The sequence below is a fragment of the Macaca thibetana genome, chromosome 2 (genome assembly GCF_024542745.1).
Source record: "Macaca thibetana thibetana isolate TM-01 chromosome 2, ASM2454274v1, whole genome shotgun sequence".
Classification (NCBI taxonomy): Eukaryota; Metazoa; Chordata; class Mammalia; order Primates; family Cercopithecidae; genus Macaca; species Macaca thibetana.
In genome coordinates this window covers 111,579,346-111,597,372 of record NC_065579.1, presented here as the reverse complement: position 1 = coordinate 111,597,372, position 18,027 = coordinate 111,579,346, and the positions used below count along the sequence as shown (strand labels likewise).

Sequence of the window (18,027 nt, the reverse complement as noted above, 5' to 3'; positions counted from 1 at the left end):
AGATTTCAGTAAATATATGGCAATAAATGTAGATATAAACGTGTATATGTATCATATGCATGTGTTTCCTAGCTCTTCCACTGAGAGGGCCTAGAAGCAGAGATGCCCCAATGGCAATGAACACACATACGTCCCAGATTTTGCCCTCTAAACACCATTCTCCACTAAAAAGAAGCTTGGAGGGTTCCTTGGAGGAATGGCTTATCCTAGGTCCCTGGAACAAGAAAAGAACAAGACGCACCTGGGACATCTTGTTGTGCCAGAAATTAGAAAGTGTTCAAAAATGATGTCAGACTTGAAGGGGACTCCCATTGGCCAAATCTGGGGGAATTTGAATGTCATAATAAAGAGATTATAATCTATTAAAATAGGAAACTGTGAGTCCATACTGATAGAAATAAATGATATAAATAATTCAAAAATTTGATGAGAAACAGTATTTACATAGGCTTAAAGTACCTCCTCCACACAAAATACTATATTATGAAGGGGAAAAGAGTAAGTTTACAGTGGAGAAACCTGGTAGACACCATCTTAATCAAAATTAAATATCACCAGTAATGGGACATATCAAAATCATGTGCTACCTGATTGGAAATAATGAGAACACAGCATTACTTCTGTGACATTCCTACCAAAGATGCTTAACCTGAACCTAGTCACGAGGAAACATCAGACATAACCTTATTTTTTATTTTTTGAGACAGTCTTACTCTCACCTCACCTGGAGTGCAGTGACACGATCATAGCTCACTGCAGCCTCGACCTCCTGGGCTCAGGTGATCCTTCCACCTCAGCCTCCCAGGTAACTGGGACTACAGATGCACATCACCATGCCTGGCTAATTTTTTGTGGTTTTTGTAGAGATGAGGTCTCCCTCTTTTCCCAGGCTGATCTCTAACTGCTGGGCTCAAGTGATCTGCCCGCCTCAGCCTGCGGCCTCCCAAAGTGCTGGCATTACAGGTGTGAGCCAATGTGCCCAGCCCAGATAACCTTAAATGAAGGACATTCTACAAAGTAGCTGACTGTAATCTTCAAAAAGTGTCCAGGTCATGAAGGTCAAGAAAATACTGAGGATCTGTTGTTGATTGAATGAGACTTAAGAGACACGATTGAAGACAATGTGTGATTCTGAACTGGATTATTTTACTGTGAAGGATGTTATTTGGGGCAATGAATGAAACTTGAATGGGGTTTGATGATTACATGGTAGTGATATAACCAATGTTACTTTCTTGATTTTGATGGTTTGATTGTGATTATATAGGAGGAAATCCTTGTTTGCAGGAAAAACACTATTCAGGGTTGATGGGGCATCATGTCAGCAACTACTCTAAATGGTTGGAGAGAGAGGTTTTTGTACTGTACTTGCAACTTTTAAGTAAGTTTGAAATTGTTTCAAAATTAAATAAAAAACATTACAAATTAAAACCAGGTACATAGCTGTAATCATGAATAGACCATTGAACATGGTACATTGCTAAATTGTTTTTTTTTTTGCCTTAACATTTTTCTCTGTGTGTATGTGTATTTTTTTTTTTTTTTGGTCTGTTTGTTTGTTTGTTTTTTGAGACAGAGTCTCGCTGTGTTGCCCAGGCTGGAGTGCAATGGCACGACCTTGGCTCACTGCAACCTCTGCCTCCCGGGTTCAAGTGATTCTCCTGCCTCAGCCTCCTGAGTAGCTGGGATTACAGGCGCCTGCCACCACACCTGGCTAATTTTTATATTTTTAGTAAAGACAAGGTTTCACCACATTGGCCAGGCTGGTCTCAAACTGCTGACCTCAGGTGATCCACGTGCCTCAGCCTCCCAAAGTGCTGGGATTACAGGTGTGAGCCACCGTGCCCAGCCAACATTTTTCTGTTTTTAAAGAGAGAGTATTAAACAGGTGTCTTTGCTATAGAAAAGAAGAAACTTTGTGTCCTGGAAAGTGGTAAGACCTCTGGGCACTCAAAGTAAAATATTCCAAAGTTCATCTTTGCTCTTTTCTATCTCTACTTTTATGAGGACCTAGACACCACTGAGAATTCTCGTACCTCCCTAGAAGAATCCATTGGTAACCATGATAGCTGCCTTATTTGATCACAACCTTTTAGAAATACATATTTATTTTGAAGTATTTCTAATATCTGATTGCTAGATTTCTGAAATGTTATTTGCAGTCTTCTACTACTAAAATGAACTCACTTATTTAGGTTATATATGTGAGATATATGACAATAATATTTAATATTCTAGATAAAGTTATTCCTTAAAATATTTTTAGATCTTTATCATTTATCACATTCTGTCAATTTTCACTAGTTTTACCATCTCATTCTGGGAATTTTGTCTTAATTCTGAAGAAATTCAGTTTGCTAAATACTTGCCCATTTGTGTGTATAATTAGAAATATAATTTGTATTGTATTTTGATTGATAAACCCCCCTTCCTCTATATTCCCTTCTTAATGATACCATCATTCATCTGGTTATCTAAGCTAGAAATATTGGAATCACATTAACTTTCTCCTCGTCCCCTCAACAGACAAGCACACACACACCCCTGTCTCTGACGGGCCTTATGTTATGTTGCTTTTCTCTGACCTTTTCTGGTTTTTTTTTTTTTTTTTTTTTGAGACGGAGTCTTGCTCTGTCGCCCAGGCTGGAGTGCAGTGGCGCGATCTCAGCTCACTGCAAGCTCCGCCTCCCGGGTTCACGCCATTCTCCTGCCTCAGCCTCCCGAGTAGCTGGGACTACAGGCGCCCACCACCTCGCCCGGCTAGTGTTTTTTTTTTGTATTTTTTAGTAGAGAGGGAGTTTCACCGTGTTAGCCAGGATGGTCTTGATCTCCTGACCTCGTGATCCACCCCGTCTCGGCCTCCCAAAGTGCTGGGATTACAGGCTTGAGCCACCGCGCCCAGCCCTCTGACCTTTTCTTGAAACATCTCTGCCTCAACACATCTCTGAAAAGCCTTTATAATAACATTGATAACAGCAATAAGTGAGTAATGGTAGGCAGTTTATGTAATGTCTACTACATGTCAGGCTCTATTCCAAGAGCTTTGCAGATATTAATGCATTGGATCCTCAGTTGGGCACTGTAATTATCCCCATTTTATTGCAGAAGAAACAGGCTCAAAAGGCTAAGTTATATGTGCAAAGTCACATAGCTAAGAAGAGCTGGAATTTGGACCCAGATAATCTGACATCAGAGTTGGGTTCTTAACCCTTCCTCAGTCCTATTCAATCTCACCCAAGTAGATTTGGGCCATTTTCTATTCCCATAGTCACTTGTGCCTGTATCTTTATTTTGTTATATTGTAATTGTGTATGTACATACTGGTGTCCCTAGAAGACTAAAGAGAATGTTACTATTTGTATTTACAAAAGTAGAGAGAATAATGAATCCACATGTACCGGTCTCTAATTCAACACATCAACATTTTGCGATACCTACTTCAATTATCTCCTTCTTGGTTTTCTTTCTGTTTTCCTAAAATATTTGAAAGCAAAACCCAGACATCATGAAATTTCACCTGTAAATACTTGAGTGTCTTTTAAAGGGGCATATTAGGTAACCATAATCACATTATCATACCTAATAAAATCAACATTAATTACTATCCTCTTAATCATGAGTTTCTTGAAGGCAGAAATGATTTCATCTCTGTGCTCTGCAGAGCACTCCCTGATATATGTTGGAGTTTAACAAATGTTTGTTTTGATTGAAAAGTTTATTTATTTGAGACGGAGTCTTGCTCTCTTGCCCAAGCTGGAGTGCAGTGGCACGATCTTGGCTCACTGCAACCTCTGCCTCCTGGGTTCAGGCAATTCTCCTGCCTCAGCCTCCCGAGTACCTGGGATTACAGATGCGTGCCACCACGCCCAGCTTATTTTTGTATTTTTAGTAGAGATGGGGTTTCACCATGTTGGCCAGGATGGTCTTGAACTCCTGACCTCGTGATCTGCCTGCCTCGGCCTTCCAAAGTGCTGGGATTACAGGTGTGAGCCGCCACGCCCGACTGGAAAGTTAAAGTTGTTTAAAACCGTAACATTGATCCCCCAGAAACAATGTTATAAATAACCATCAGATTCTTGGGTTAACTGACAACTCCCATTTAATCTACAGCGATTAGATTAAATAGCACTAAAGTTTAGGCCCGAGCCCTTTGGAGCCTTAAATCCTAAACCATTTTATCTTTGAATATTGAGTCTGAGAAAAACCTGAGTCTAATTTAGCTCAGCCCTGAGTTTTCTTGTTCCCACTGTCAATCCAGGCAGGACATAAGAGCAAGGGCTCGACAGGATGAGAGTGTTCATTGGTAAAGATTTCTCAGAAGGAAATATGGCAGCATCCACTAAAAAATAATATGCATTTCAAAGAAATTTTTCCATGGATTTCCATGCACCCCTGCATGTGTGCTAACATGTATGTAGAGGATGTTCATTGCCAAAATGGTATAGTAAAAAATTGGAGACAACCTATATCCCTCATTATCCAGGGTATAGATTGATAAATTGTGGTTCATCCACTTGTAGTGCCAAGCAGGTGTTGAAGGGAGAGGAAGAGCTATACATGTTTGTGGTGTATGTGTGTGTGTGTCACACTATGGGAGAGTGGACCACATTGCAGACTAGCACACGTTTGACCCCATGTCGATAAAAACATGTGCATGTGTGCCAGGGCAGGGAACATCACACACCAGGGCCTGTCGGAGGTGGGAGACTGGGGGAGGGTTAGCATTAGGAGAAATACCTAATGTAAATGATGAGTTGATGGGTGCAGCAAACCAACATGGCACATGTATACCTATGTAACAAACCTGCGTGTTGTGCACATGTACTCTAGAACTTAAAGTATAATTTAAAAAAAAATATGTGCATGTGTGCATCCTCCTATTTAAGTCAAAGTATTTTGAAAGGCAGGCAGGAGAAATGCTACATTGTTAGTGGTGATAGCCAGTAAGCTGGGGAGGTAAGATGGGGTAAAAGTGAAGGAGACTATCATATTTTACTCCATGTACTGTTGTACAGAATAAATCTTTTTTAAAATTTACATTTTTTCTCTTTGCTACTTCGATCAGTGGAGAATGAATCTTTTTTTTGAGACAGAGTCTCACTCTGTCCCCATGCTGGAGTGCAGTCGTGTGATCTTGGCCCACTACAACCCCTGCCTCCCTGGGTCAAGCGATTCTTCTGCTGCCTCAGCCTCCCAAGTAGCTGGGACTACAGGTGCACACCACCACGCCCAGCTAATTTTTGTATTTTTAGTAGAGACAGGGTTTTACCATGTTGGCCAGGATGGTCTCGATCTCTTGACCTCGTGATCCACCCACCTCAGCCTCCCAACGTGCTGAGATTATAGGTGTGAGCCACCACGCCCGGCCTGTAGAATGAATCTTTTCAAAATAAAAATGCATTTGTCTTTTGGTTGACTTTATATCAAATTTTTTAAGTCAAGGGCTTGATATGAACAAGACATTATACTGTAAACAATTTTAACTGATTTGAAAATGAAAAATATAATAATTTTTTGAGATTTGAGAAGAGCAAAGGCTGAAATGCTTTTTAATTGTTATAAACTGGACGTACTCAATAAACTTACTTAACATTTCCTGTGTGACAGGCACTGTGCTGGGTGCAGGGGAGATCGAAGACTGTATGAAACAGACCTTGCTCTCCTGAACCTCGTAATCACTGGGAAAGCTCCTGTGTGTGTCTAGTAACAATGGCAGACAAGGGCCATAGAAACCATAGAGTGCCACAAATATGAATTGTTCAACATGACTTGAGATTTTTAGATTTTAAACTTGGATTTTTTTTTTTTTTTTTTTTTTTTTTTGAGATAGCATCTCACTCTGTCACCCAAGCTGGAGTGCAGTGACGCTATCTCAGCTCACTGTAACATCTACCTCCTGGGTTCAAGCAATTCTCCTACCTCCCTCCCCAGTAGCTGGGATTACAGGCGCTTACCACCATATCTGGCTAATTTTTGTATTTTTAGTAGAGATGGGGTTTCACCATGTTGGCCACGCTGGTCTCGAACTCCTGACGTCTTGTGATCCACCTCCCTTGGCCTCCCAAAGTGCTGGGATTACAGGCATAAGCCACCGTGCCTGGCCTTTTTTTTCTTTTTCTTTTTCTTTTTTTCTTTTTTTTTGGACAAGGTCTCTCCCTGTCACCCAAACTGGAGTGCAGTGGCACGATCACAGCTCATTGCAGCCTTAACCTCCTATGCTCAAGCGATCCACCTCAACCTCCTGAGTATCTGGGATCACAGGCGCATGCTACCACACCCGGCTAACGGTTTTTCAATTTTTGAAGAGACAAGGTCCCACTGTGTTGCCCAGGCAGGTCTTGAACTCCTGGGTTTGAGCAATTCTCCCACCTCAGCTTCCCAAAGTGCTTGGATTATAGGAATGAGCCATAGCACCTGTCCTCAACTCAGATTTTTAAATGAATGCCCTATCTCAATTTTTATTAAATTTTAGTTACAGAATGCCATAATGTCTTCTCTTTTGTAGATTGCCCTGGAGTGATACACATGTAGTTCACAGAAAACTGGGATTACTTTACACATTAAAAAACAATGGCAACAATAGTTAAACCCTATTCAAGTAAACTTAAATAATAAACAATACTAGTACAGTATTTACGTTGCATGTCAGGTTTCAGATGTCACATCTTGCTCGTCCCATCTGTCTATCCATCTATTCAATTCACTTATTCAACAAATTTTATTGAATGTCTACTTGGGCATTGTTCTAGGAAACACTGAAGGCATTGCAGTAAAAAATAAACTTATATTTTAGAAAACACATTTTAACATTAAAAATATTGAAAGTGTGAAATCAGTGCAATTCCTATGCAAAAGTAAGGAAGGGGCAAGGTTCACTGGAGCTTTGCTTATTCCATTTCTTATTACGCTCACAGCATAATACTTGTATGGCTGGTTTACAGAAATCTTTGCCAAGACACCTCAGACCTAGTACATTTTTCCTGATGTTAATGATTTTGATATTAACTGAAATACACAATTTAAAAATAAATATTTATCAAAACATGAATGGACTTTCATGTTCCTAAAACAAGAAAAAACATAAACCTCTCAGTTTTTACTTCATCTTGTATGTATAGATATTTGAAATATAGACTGTCCAATTTTATTCCTAAAACCTCTTCTCTCTAATGTCAATATGTCAGATTTTCTTTCTCATATCAAAGTAAGTGTTGAAAGATACTGAGTATCATATGCAAAGTTTTCACAGTTTTTTTCTTAATTGATTAGTACACTTTGATATTTATACTATGAGATCATTGGTGAAGATGTTACGGTGGCCATTAATTGGTGAAGTCAATAAAACAGGATTTAGAGCAGAAAATGCAAGTCAAGGCTCTGCCACTTCCTAGTTAGTGACTTCTGGTATTACAATGTTACTCTCAATTTCTGTTTTATCAGCTACCAAATGATAAAAGATTTGTGAGAAGATTAAACACAAATATGCTAAAATGCTGCAGAAGTAATAAAGCTCGGTAGATATTTTGCATTTGTATTCATTATAACATTGTGCTAAATAAACAGCATTTATTAGAAACCAGCAGAAGATACTATTTTAATGGTGAAATACTTTTCTCATGTCAGAACAAAACAAAGGTGTTTGTTTTTTGTTTTTATCATCACTATTTTCTTCTCTTTCCCTTCCTTTTCTTTTTTTCTTTTCTTTTCTTTTTTCTTTTTTATTTTTTCTTTTTTGAGATAGAGCTTCACTCTTGTTGCCCAGGCTGGAGTGCAATAGTGCGATCTCAGCTCACTGCAACCTCCACCTCCCAGGTTCAAGCGATTCTGCTGCCTCAACCTTCCGAGCAGATGGGAGTACAAGCCCCACCATACCCAGCTAATTTTTTGTATTTTTAGTAGAGACAGGGTTTCACCATGTTGGCCAGGCTGGTCTCGAACTTCTGACATCAGGTGATCCACCCCGCCTTCGCGTCCCACAGTGCTGGGATTACAGGCGTGAGCCACCGTGCCCAGCCTATCATCACTATTTTCAATATTGTTCTATACTTCTAGACCAGCACTATCTGGTAAGACTTCTTGCAGTTATGGAAATGTTCTCTGTCTGTGCTCTTCGGTTTGGAGCCACTAGCCATGTGTGTCTGTCCAAGTTTAAATTAAATTAAACTTAATTACATTTGAAATTCAGTTCCTCAGTTGCACTAGCAACATTTCAAGTGCTCATTAGCCACATGTAGCTAGTGGCTACCATATTGGATAGCTCAGATGAAGAACATTTTCATCATCCCAGAAAACTCAATTGGTTTAGAAGTTCTCATCATCCAGAATTACACAATAATGTTGAATAAGAGTGATCATGAAAGCATATTTATCCATCCATCCATTTTATGTTTTATGCATTTTTTTCTTTTTTTTTTTTTTAGATACAGTCTCACTCTGTCACCCAGGCTGGAGTGCAGTGGCATGATCTCAGCTCACTGCAACCTCGCCTCCCCAGTTTAAGCTATTCTCATGCCTCAGCCTCCCAAGTAGCTAGGATTACAGGCGTGTGCTACCATGCCCAGCTGATTTTTGTAGTTTTAGTAGAGACTGGGCTTCACTGTGTTGGCCAGGCTGGTCTCGAACTCCTGACCTCAAGTGATCTGCCCGCCTCGGCCTCCCGAAATGCTGAGATTACAGGCGTGAGCCACCGTGCCTGGCCTACAACTTACTTTAAAATGCGTAAAACAAGTCTGGGCTGCAGTGAGCTGAGATCGCACCACTGCACTCCAGCCTGGGAAACAGAGCGAGACTCCATCTCAATCAATCAATCAATAAAGTTGTAGCCATCAATATACTTCCCCCTTAAACTCTTTAGCATACATAACATTGACTAGTTAATACTTGTTTATGCTTTTATAGATAAAATTTTTCAGTGAACAAATTTTAGAGTACCAATCAATGAGTATTGACAAATGCATACAGCTGTGTAATCCAAATCCTGTCAAAATATAGAACCTTACCCTCACCCCAAAAAGTTTCCTCATTTTTCTTCCCATTTAGTCCCTACCATCACCCCCACCTTCTGAAGAAAGTGAAGAAACAAGCAAAAAAATCACCTTAATAGAAAAATGGGCTGAGGGAATACACTATTATTTCACAAAAGAAGAAATACACATTGACCAATAAACCTGTAAAGAAATTAATGCCCAACCTTACTTGAAGAAATGTGAAACAAATTATTTTATGTGTCATATTGGCAATAATTTAAAATGTTTATAACAGTGAGTATGGGCCAGGGTGTGGGGAAGGGTGCTCTCATGACGACCCAAAATGCTCTTTAACTTATCCAGAGTGTATTTTAATAATTATATACATTTTTAATTTTATGAATTCCATTTAGTTCTTTTTAAAATCTTCCCAGTCATTTCTGATCATTTCTTTTTGCTTGTCCCTATTGATGATTCTAACTTTTAGTTCTTTAAACTTTCACTTGTTAGATATTTCATATTCTGTTGTTGTTAACTCCCATATCTGAATTTCTTCTAGATCTATATTAGTTACAGTATAGACTTGACTGCTATAACTTACAGACCCCAAATAACAAGACAGACATTTATTCTTTGTACAAGCAGGTAGTCCAGTACTGATAGGGAAAGTCCAATCCACAATCCACAGGGCTTCAAGTCCTCTCTCTCATTACACTGCTATTCTCAACATTTCATCAGCTCCCACCATCTTGTCCACAGTCCAGACAGTAGAAAAGAGAAAATGGGAACACAGAGGGGTCACCCCTAACTTTTAATAGCTGGGCCTGAAAGTTAGACATGTTGCTTCCGCTCACATCTCAGAGGTAAGAAGTCACATGACCACACCTATATGCAAGACAGTCTGGGAAATGTCATTATCAACCTTTACCTAAAAACTATATTGTGGCCTGGTGTAGTGGCTCATGCCTGTAATCCTAGCACTTTGGGAGGCTGAGGTGGGTTGGATCACTTGAGGTCAGGAGTTCAAGACCAGCCTGGCCAACATGGTGAAACCACATCTCTACTAAAAATACAAAAAATTAGCCAGGCATGGTGGCACGCACCTGTAATCCCAGTTACTCAGGAGGTTAAGGCAAGAGAATTGCTTGAACCCAGGAGGCGCAGGTTGCAGTGAGCCAAGATCATGTCACTGCACTCCAGCCTGGGCAACAGACTGAAACTCAAAAAAAAAAATTATATTACTACTGAGGAAGGATAGAATGGATATTGGTGGACAACTAGCAGTCTCTGGAACAAGCTATAAATCTCATTTCTGCTGGCTTTCCCTCATGAGGTGGCTGGTCTCACGTGCTTGATGATCTTTGATTATGAGCTTATGTTTCCTTGCTCTTAATCTGTGGAAATCTTGTGGACCTAAATTAGGGATGCTTTCCTCCAGAGAGGGTTTAGTTTGCCTTTTCTAGGAACCAAGAGGAGTCTTCAGCTCTCTCACCTACTGCTAGTCTGAGGATTAATATCTTGGTTTTTGATGCTAAAGTTATTTGCCCTTGGAGGTGACCCCATGTTTACCATTTGGTTGCTGATCACTGTTCACTAAAATACAAAAATTAGCCAGGTGTGATGGCATGCGCCTGTAGTCTCAGCCACATGGGAGGCTGAGGCAGGAGAATCGCTTGAACCTGGGAGGCAGAGGTTGCAGTGAGCAGAGATTGCACCACTGCACTCCAGCCTGGGTGACAGAGTGAGACTGTCTTAAAAATACCAAAAACAAAAAAAACCCAAATGGGCACACTGAGCTTCTGCTCTCATCACTTCCCATTGGCCAGTCACACAAACAAGCCCAAAATCAGGAGGTGGGAAGTATACTGTATTCACCATGAAACCACAGCAAGGGGATGGTTGTATAAGATTTTATGGGGATTGAAGACTTGGGACCAAGTATTCGATTATTCAATCTCCCGTAACCTTCTAAAGAATTGCACTTCTCTCCAAATCTACCTTCTCTTCTCACACTTTTTTCAAAGGATCATCTTTTGCCGCTAAACAATTGTCTTTGTTTTCACCACTGTATCCCTCACACCTAGAACAATGCCTAGCAGGTAGTATATGCTTAGTAAATATGTGTTGAATAAGTAACTCCCAGCTGATCTCCCTGGTTGCACCCACTTCTCTCTAATCCCTTTCCACAGAGCAACCAGAGTAAGGTTTAAAAACATAAATTCTATCATTTTGGTCCCAGCTTAAAACCCTACCCTGGCTTCTCTTTGCACCCTCCTTACCATGTCCTTTATAAAGGCCATCCACTATCCAACCTGGCCTGGCACTCCAAATGCACCTGGTATCACTAACTTCACTCCAGCTACTGCCTTCTTCCTCCTCAAACATTCCAAGTGATTTTCAACTGCAAGACCTTTGTACTTACCATTCTCTCTCAGCGCAGTGCTTTTTCTCAGGCTCTTGGCATGCTAGCTCATCTTCAGTGAAAATGTCACTTCCTCAGGCCCTCCTCCACCATCGACCACCGACCACTGTACTTTAAGTCACCCTCTGCCATTATGTTGCATCCGCATCACCTTGTTCACTCCTTTCAGTGTATTTATCATGCCATGAAATTAGCATGTTTTGTTCATCACTGATCTCTAGCACCTATAATAATGTCTGGCACACATTAAGTGCCCTGTAAAAGTCTGTAATCCCACCACTTTAGGAGGCCAAGGCAGGTGGATCACTTGAGGTCAGGAGTTTGAGACCAGCCTGGCCAACATGATGAAACCCCTGTCTCTACTAAAAATAGAAAAATTAGCCACGCGTGGTGGTGCACATGTGTAATCCCAGCTACTCGGGAGGCTAAGGCAGGAGAATTGCTTGAACCCAGGAGGTGGAGGTTGCAGTGAGCTGAGATGGTGGCACTGCACTCCAGCCTGGGCAACAGTGAGATTCTGTCTCAAACCAACCAACCAACCAACCAACCAACCAACCAACCAACCAACCAACAAAAATCTGTTGAGTGAGTATATGAGAAAATGCTTCCCTCACATTTTTAGATAATTTTTCCTGCTTTTTATTTTCATCTACTCATCCATATATAAAATGATATTATGTAAATCCAAAGAAAATCAATTTAAGCTGAATAAAAATATTGGAACATCTTTGTTAATAAAGAAGAAGTTGAAAACTGGAGTTGCTCTGGTATGCGCTGTGGCATCCTTCTGCCTTGTGCCTCTGAGGCACTCAACTGCGGGGCTCAGGGGCTCAGTGACGCCTACACTGACATCTATCCCTCCACCTACACTAATTCATCTTACCTGGCTCACCTGTTTCCTTTTCCCATTCTTACCCTGGCTAACATACTAGATAATTTACCTATAATTATTTGTTTCCTGTCCCCCACCCTGCACCACTGTGAGCTCTATGAAGGCAAGGTAGTATTTTGTTTTTTTCTGATTCTAAGTAGGTGCTCAACCAATTGGGGAAGGAAATAATGAATGTCTCAAAGGAGAGAAAGAAAACTGAGAAGGTCCTGTATTCTTTCACTTCCTCCTAGTCATCCCAGATTAAGATACCCCCCACCTCTGCACAATCTACATCTCAGCACTATATACAAAATCTCCATGAGGTGTAAATGTTCACCAGTTTATTCATCCACAGAATGGTTTTACACGTATATTTATAAATCCATGTGCCTGTTGATGTTTTGCATGTGAGATCCATTATTTACCCGAGAGCTTTCATCAGGGAGGAATTTAGCTCAATATTTGTGAGATCATAATAGGATAAAAGCTGATGAAGATGAGCTCCATCCTATAGAGGCTATTTCCTCTATGAGTGGAGACTGTTTTTCCCCTTCCCTGAAGGAAAGACCAGCAGTTGTTTAAATAATGAATAAAGTTAGGCACTTGAATGTATCTTCAGGAAGGTACTGGAAGAAGAGGAGGAGCAGAGTACAAGAACTACAAGCATACCTTTGCGGGGGGAACAGCCAGTTCAAAATCTTCCCAATCAGCAGTTATACTTTTCTTTTAATTTCAAGTTTTCTTAGGATTATGAAATTAAAACATTCTGTTCTTGGTTATTTTCACAAGCCTTATCATCTTGAAAGACTCCATCCTCTGCCCATCCCTCAAAAGATCAACAGAGATAAATTTTTCTTTAGAAAGCAAACTATGTTCTTTTCTTTAAAATAACTGTGATAGAGAAAGTATTCACTTTAAGTAGTCATGCTTCTAAGTTGCTTGGAGGTGATTACATATGAACCTTCATATAAACTTGTATCTCTCTCATTTAAAAGAAAAGAGGAAGGAAAGGAATTAGCCCATTAATTATTTAAAATAATTGGTGCAACTGTTCCTATGAATTAATCCAGGCACTTGGAAGACAATTACACTCCGTGTTAATAACATTGCCAACCTTTTCCACTATGCTGCACTCCAAATACTATTGTGTTTTCATTGACAACATTCCCTATTACATATGCATATGAAAAACAGGCATTTTCATCAGAATTACTGTAATAGCATTAAGAGATTATTATTTTTTCCAATTTCTTTGGAAGAAAATTCACTTAAATTAGATTATTTATTACTCGACTGCTCTCGTATCTTGCCTGTATGTTTAGGTAAGTGGAGCCCATGAAAGTATAAACTTCAGAATAAAAAGCATGATTTTATACATTAATGATTTCAAATAAAAGAGGAGTGCCACATTTGTGCATCACTTCTTTCGAGAAAGTTAAGTCTGTGTTCTGCTTAGGAGAGATAACACTTTTTGTCCCTGTAGGTGGCCCCCCTGGTGTAGCCATTAGTTGCTAATTACTTGCAAACAAATAAACAATTAACTCCTTAAGCTGCTGGCTGGGCAAGTGTTCATTGACATGCTAAAACTTTCTAAGACAGGATTTTAATTAGTGACGTTCTAAATCCAGCCCCCTTGTCAGCGGAGCTATAAGGTGAACTGCAGGAAGATCCCAGCCCTATACACGTGGGGCAGAGCCAGCAGAGGCCGGAGCTATTGCTCCGTGCAGACCACAAGAGGATGTCTCCCAGCCTTCAGGAAGGCTCTCAGCTCCGGGAAAGCAAACCCTCAACTTGCTCCTTTTCAATTGAGAAAATCTTAGAACTGGACCAGAAGAAAGACTGTGTTCCATTAAGGAAACCCCACAGGCCCTGGGCAGACACCTGCAGCTTCTCAGGTATGCCACAGCTTAGTTGTTTCAATTCTTTGTTACTTCATTTACAGTGTTTAATTTGCCCTTTATTTCATACTACATAGAGCTAGAGTTTAGGACTTTTATTTTATTTATTATTATTATTTTTTTTTTTTTCTGAGATGGAGTGTTAGTCTTGTTGTCAAGGCTGGAGTGCAATGGCATGATCTTGGCTCACTGCAGCCTCCACCTCCCGGGTTCAAACGATTCTCCTGCCTCAGCCTTCCGAGTAGCTGGGATTACAGGCATGCGCCACCATGTCCTGCTAATTTTTGTATTTTTAGTAGGGGGGGGCGGTTTCACCCTGTTGGTCAGGCTAGTCTCGAACTCCTGACCTCAGGTGATCTGCCTGCCTCGGCCTCCCAAAGTGTTGGGATTACAGGCATGACGCACCACGCCCAGCCAGAGTCTAGGACTTTAATGCCTCCAGCTGAGTCCTAGGGAAAATGAAAACAATATCAGCTTTGGATTGAGCGAAGTGGATAAGTTCACTCACAGGAAATACCAAGAACCTGCCTTCAGAAGATCTCTCCCTGTTTGACACATCAGATATTTGAAATCTCTTTTCACTGAAAAATACATGACATTCAGAGACCAAAGAGGCAGTATTACCAAGACAGGATCTTCATTTTTGATTGGTTTTTGGTTAATGGGGGGCAATTCTCTTGTGAATCCCAGAATTCCACTAGGAAAAGAAAGATGAGTTCCTGAAACTACCTCTATAGAACTTTGTGGAACATAAGATTGACCATCTAAGATAGGGCTTATTTTTCTGTTTTTAGGGAAAGATGGTAACTTATGTCTACATATCCCAAATCCTCCCGGTGGGATTTCATTCCCCAGCATGGTGGATCATCCAGTGCCAGAAGAAAGAGCTTCGAAATATGAAAATTACTTTTCAGCCTCAGAAAGACTGTCTTTGAAAAGAGAGTTGAGTTGGTATAGAGGCCGAAGACCAAGAACTGCTTTTACTCAAAACCAGGTGGGAAGTTTTTTCACCCAATAATGATAATACAAAGGCTTTAATTGACACCAAGTTGAACAAAAGCCCATTCACTTTGGTATCTCAGTTTAGAAGCTTTATTAATGAAACAATAGACTATCATATTTTAACAATTTCCAGGTAATCATTTTTAAAAAGGCATCCAGATTAATTGCCCAGATTTAAATGTAGTCATTTTACTCCAGAAGTTAAAGCTCATTTTTGGTGACATACTGAATATCAACATTTTTTTTTTTCTTATTCTTAGATTGAAGTGTTAGAAAATGTCTTTAGAGTAAACTGCTATCCTGGCATTGATATTAGAGAAGACTTAGCTCGAAAATTGAATCTAGAGGAAGACAGAATCCAGGTAATTTTCAAATTTAGTTGTTATTCATGGTGTTGAAATGTTAAGAATAATAAAATAATGTTTCTGAGACCTATTTTATTTTTCCTTAACTTTAGATTTGGTTTCAAAATCGGCGTGCAAAACTGAAAAGGTCCCATAGAGAATCACAGTTTCTAATGGCGAAAAAAAATTTCAACACAAATCTCCTGGAATAGATAGAAAACTAAACAAGTGAAATTATCTTCTAATTGCAGAGCATGAAGAATCAGTGGAAATATTAAATGTTAAAATGTGATGCTTGCTTTCCTGCATTTAATCTGAACATTGTCATTTTTTTCTGAAAATATATTGTATGTAATTACTATTATAGCATGGTACATATTATATTTGGGCACTTTTAGTTATAGTAAAGACCTTTTCTATATATTTTAATAAACATTTTCAGAAAAGATTGCTATTTTTTAAGTGAGCCAAATTAATCTAATAAATTAGTTTGTTAAAATCAATAGACTCATGACTGACTCCACAAGCTGGATTCTAATTATAAAGTATTTCAAGTAAAATAATCTGAAGAACAAAAGCGTGAGTTGTTTCCATTAGTTTCCTCCATGCACATTTTGAAACATAATTATGCTTCACTATATTATAGATTATGATTTATTCATGAATCTTCAACTTCTCTTGATTTATAGCATAAAGCAGTGAGAATTTCTTACCATCTATCAAAACAAATTCTTACAGCATGTTAGTTTCAAGTTTTTTTTCCAAGTAAAGTCATTATGCCAAAGTACAAAGATACAAGTATCAGCTAGCATATTTATGCCGTTGGTATTGAATTGCACAAAAGAAGTAAGCAGCAAATAAATGCAAAATTTTAAATAGTTTTCTAGTTTAATTTTGTACTTTACTTTCATTCATTAGTGCTAGTGATCATCTAGCTTATATCTATTTCCAGTTTAATGATTTCTAATCAACTGCAAAATTAAATTGACTGAGAAGGTAGGATAACTGACCCACCTTTTGTAAGTGCTCTGACATAGTCACTGGAAGTAATCAAGGTGCTTTCTAAGTAACAAAAACTATGTGTTTTCATTTCCCATTTTCCCTGCCAATTAAAGATGGGAATAGGATAAGATATATAACAAGAAGGGGGCCCTCTCCACTGGAAATCTGGGCATTTGTTTTCTAGTTAATGGAAGACTTAAGTGGGTGGGTTTTTTGTTTTGTTTTGTTTTGTTTTTGAAATGTCAGCTTAAGACTCTGACTTTGTCCACTGGAAGCCAAATTTCAGCTTTGTCCATTTGAATTGAGTTCTCCCTTGCTTCTCTTTTCTTTCTGTCCTCTGTCCTTTCTGATGTCCCAGTGATGATCAGGGTAGAAGGTTCTCATTGAATTATTGAATCTATAATCATTATATATTTTTATATATGAAAGACTGGAGGGAGTTTGCATATTATTTCTAAGGAAAAGCATCATGACTCAGATTTTAGAGCTTTTTAAAATTATTTACTGAGAGCACATTTGGGGTAGAGAGCTATGTGACCCAACAATTGGTCAGCAATAAGTGTGCTTATTCTAGTCCATTGTTGCTGAGATGGAGAAAGAGGAGGAAAAGAAGGGCAACAGGGTAGTTAGGAAGAACAGAGGCATTACCTGTTTTCCAATAAAGACTGGACCATTTTTTCCAATATAAAAAGCTGCTTCCATTCATATAAAAATTGGAAGCACTATTTATGAAATGTATTAGTTAAAACTTATCCACAAAGAGTTTTCTTCATTCTCCATTAGGTTTTTATGAAATTATGTTAAATTGAAAGACTGGAAGTTACCAGGAGTAGGCTCTGGGGGAGTGGGTTGGAGGAGAATGCGTCGCATGATGGGTAAGCTTTTATTTTAATTCCAAATTTTTTGTCATTCTATATTCTGCAAACAATTTAAGCAGTATAGAAATAGAGTAAAATCCCCCTTGAATCTCATCCTTCAGAGATAACCATCATTAAACACCTTTATAGATCTTTTTGTGTATCATAAAAACATCTTTATATATATACACGCACACATATTTGTTGTTTTTGTCGTTATTTTTTAAAATGTGATCACACTTGACATTCTGTTTTGCATCTCTCTGACATCCTGCCATGTCAGAATTATAGCTCTGTCTCCTGAATGTCTGCTTGGTTTAGGATAAGATTTCAAGTCTTGTACACAATAAGAAACTATTCCACATTATTAATATTAATATTAAAGTATTTTTGAAGTAGTGCTTTTCATAAATTGAGATTTTTCAAAGAATAATCATAGTTTATCTAGAATTTCTACAATTAAACCTAATTCCCAAATCCCTGAGGAATGTAAAGATTCTGTGTAAAATGATAGAATCTAGAAAAAAATGAAACACTGTCACAGATATCAATCAACAACTAATAATGCACTTAAGTTTTTTTTTTTTAATTATAAAAACTGGTCATGCCTCTAAAAAGTCTGGTGAGGAGAGAAACATAATAACCCTAGACCATCATTATCTCAG

The 18,027-nt window shown here is 39.0% G+C and overlaps 2 protein-coding genes across 2 annotated transcripts in view; one reads left to right on the top strand and one right to left on the bottom strand.

Moving 5' to 3' along the window:
• The window catches only part of PDE12 (phosphodiesterase 12), a 508,182-nt gene that overhangs the window by 340,307 nt on the left and 149,848 nt on the right, over nucleotides 1–18,027 (bottom strand). The window lies entirely within an intron of this gene.
• On the top strand, nucleotides 13,848–16,080 carry HESX1 (HESX homeobox 1). Its single transcript, XM_050781181.1, has 4 exons — nucleotides 13,848–14,154; nucleotides 14,952–15,151; nucleotides 15,420–15,521; nucleotides 15,617–16,080. Exons 1-4 carry the CDS (start codon nucleotides 13,998–14,000, stop codon nucleotides 15,713–15,715), a joined length of 558 nt encoding a protein of 185 aa, XP_050637138.1. The 5' UTR covers nucleotides 13,848–13,997; the 3' UTR covers nucleotides 15,716–16,080.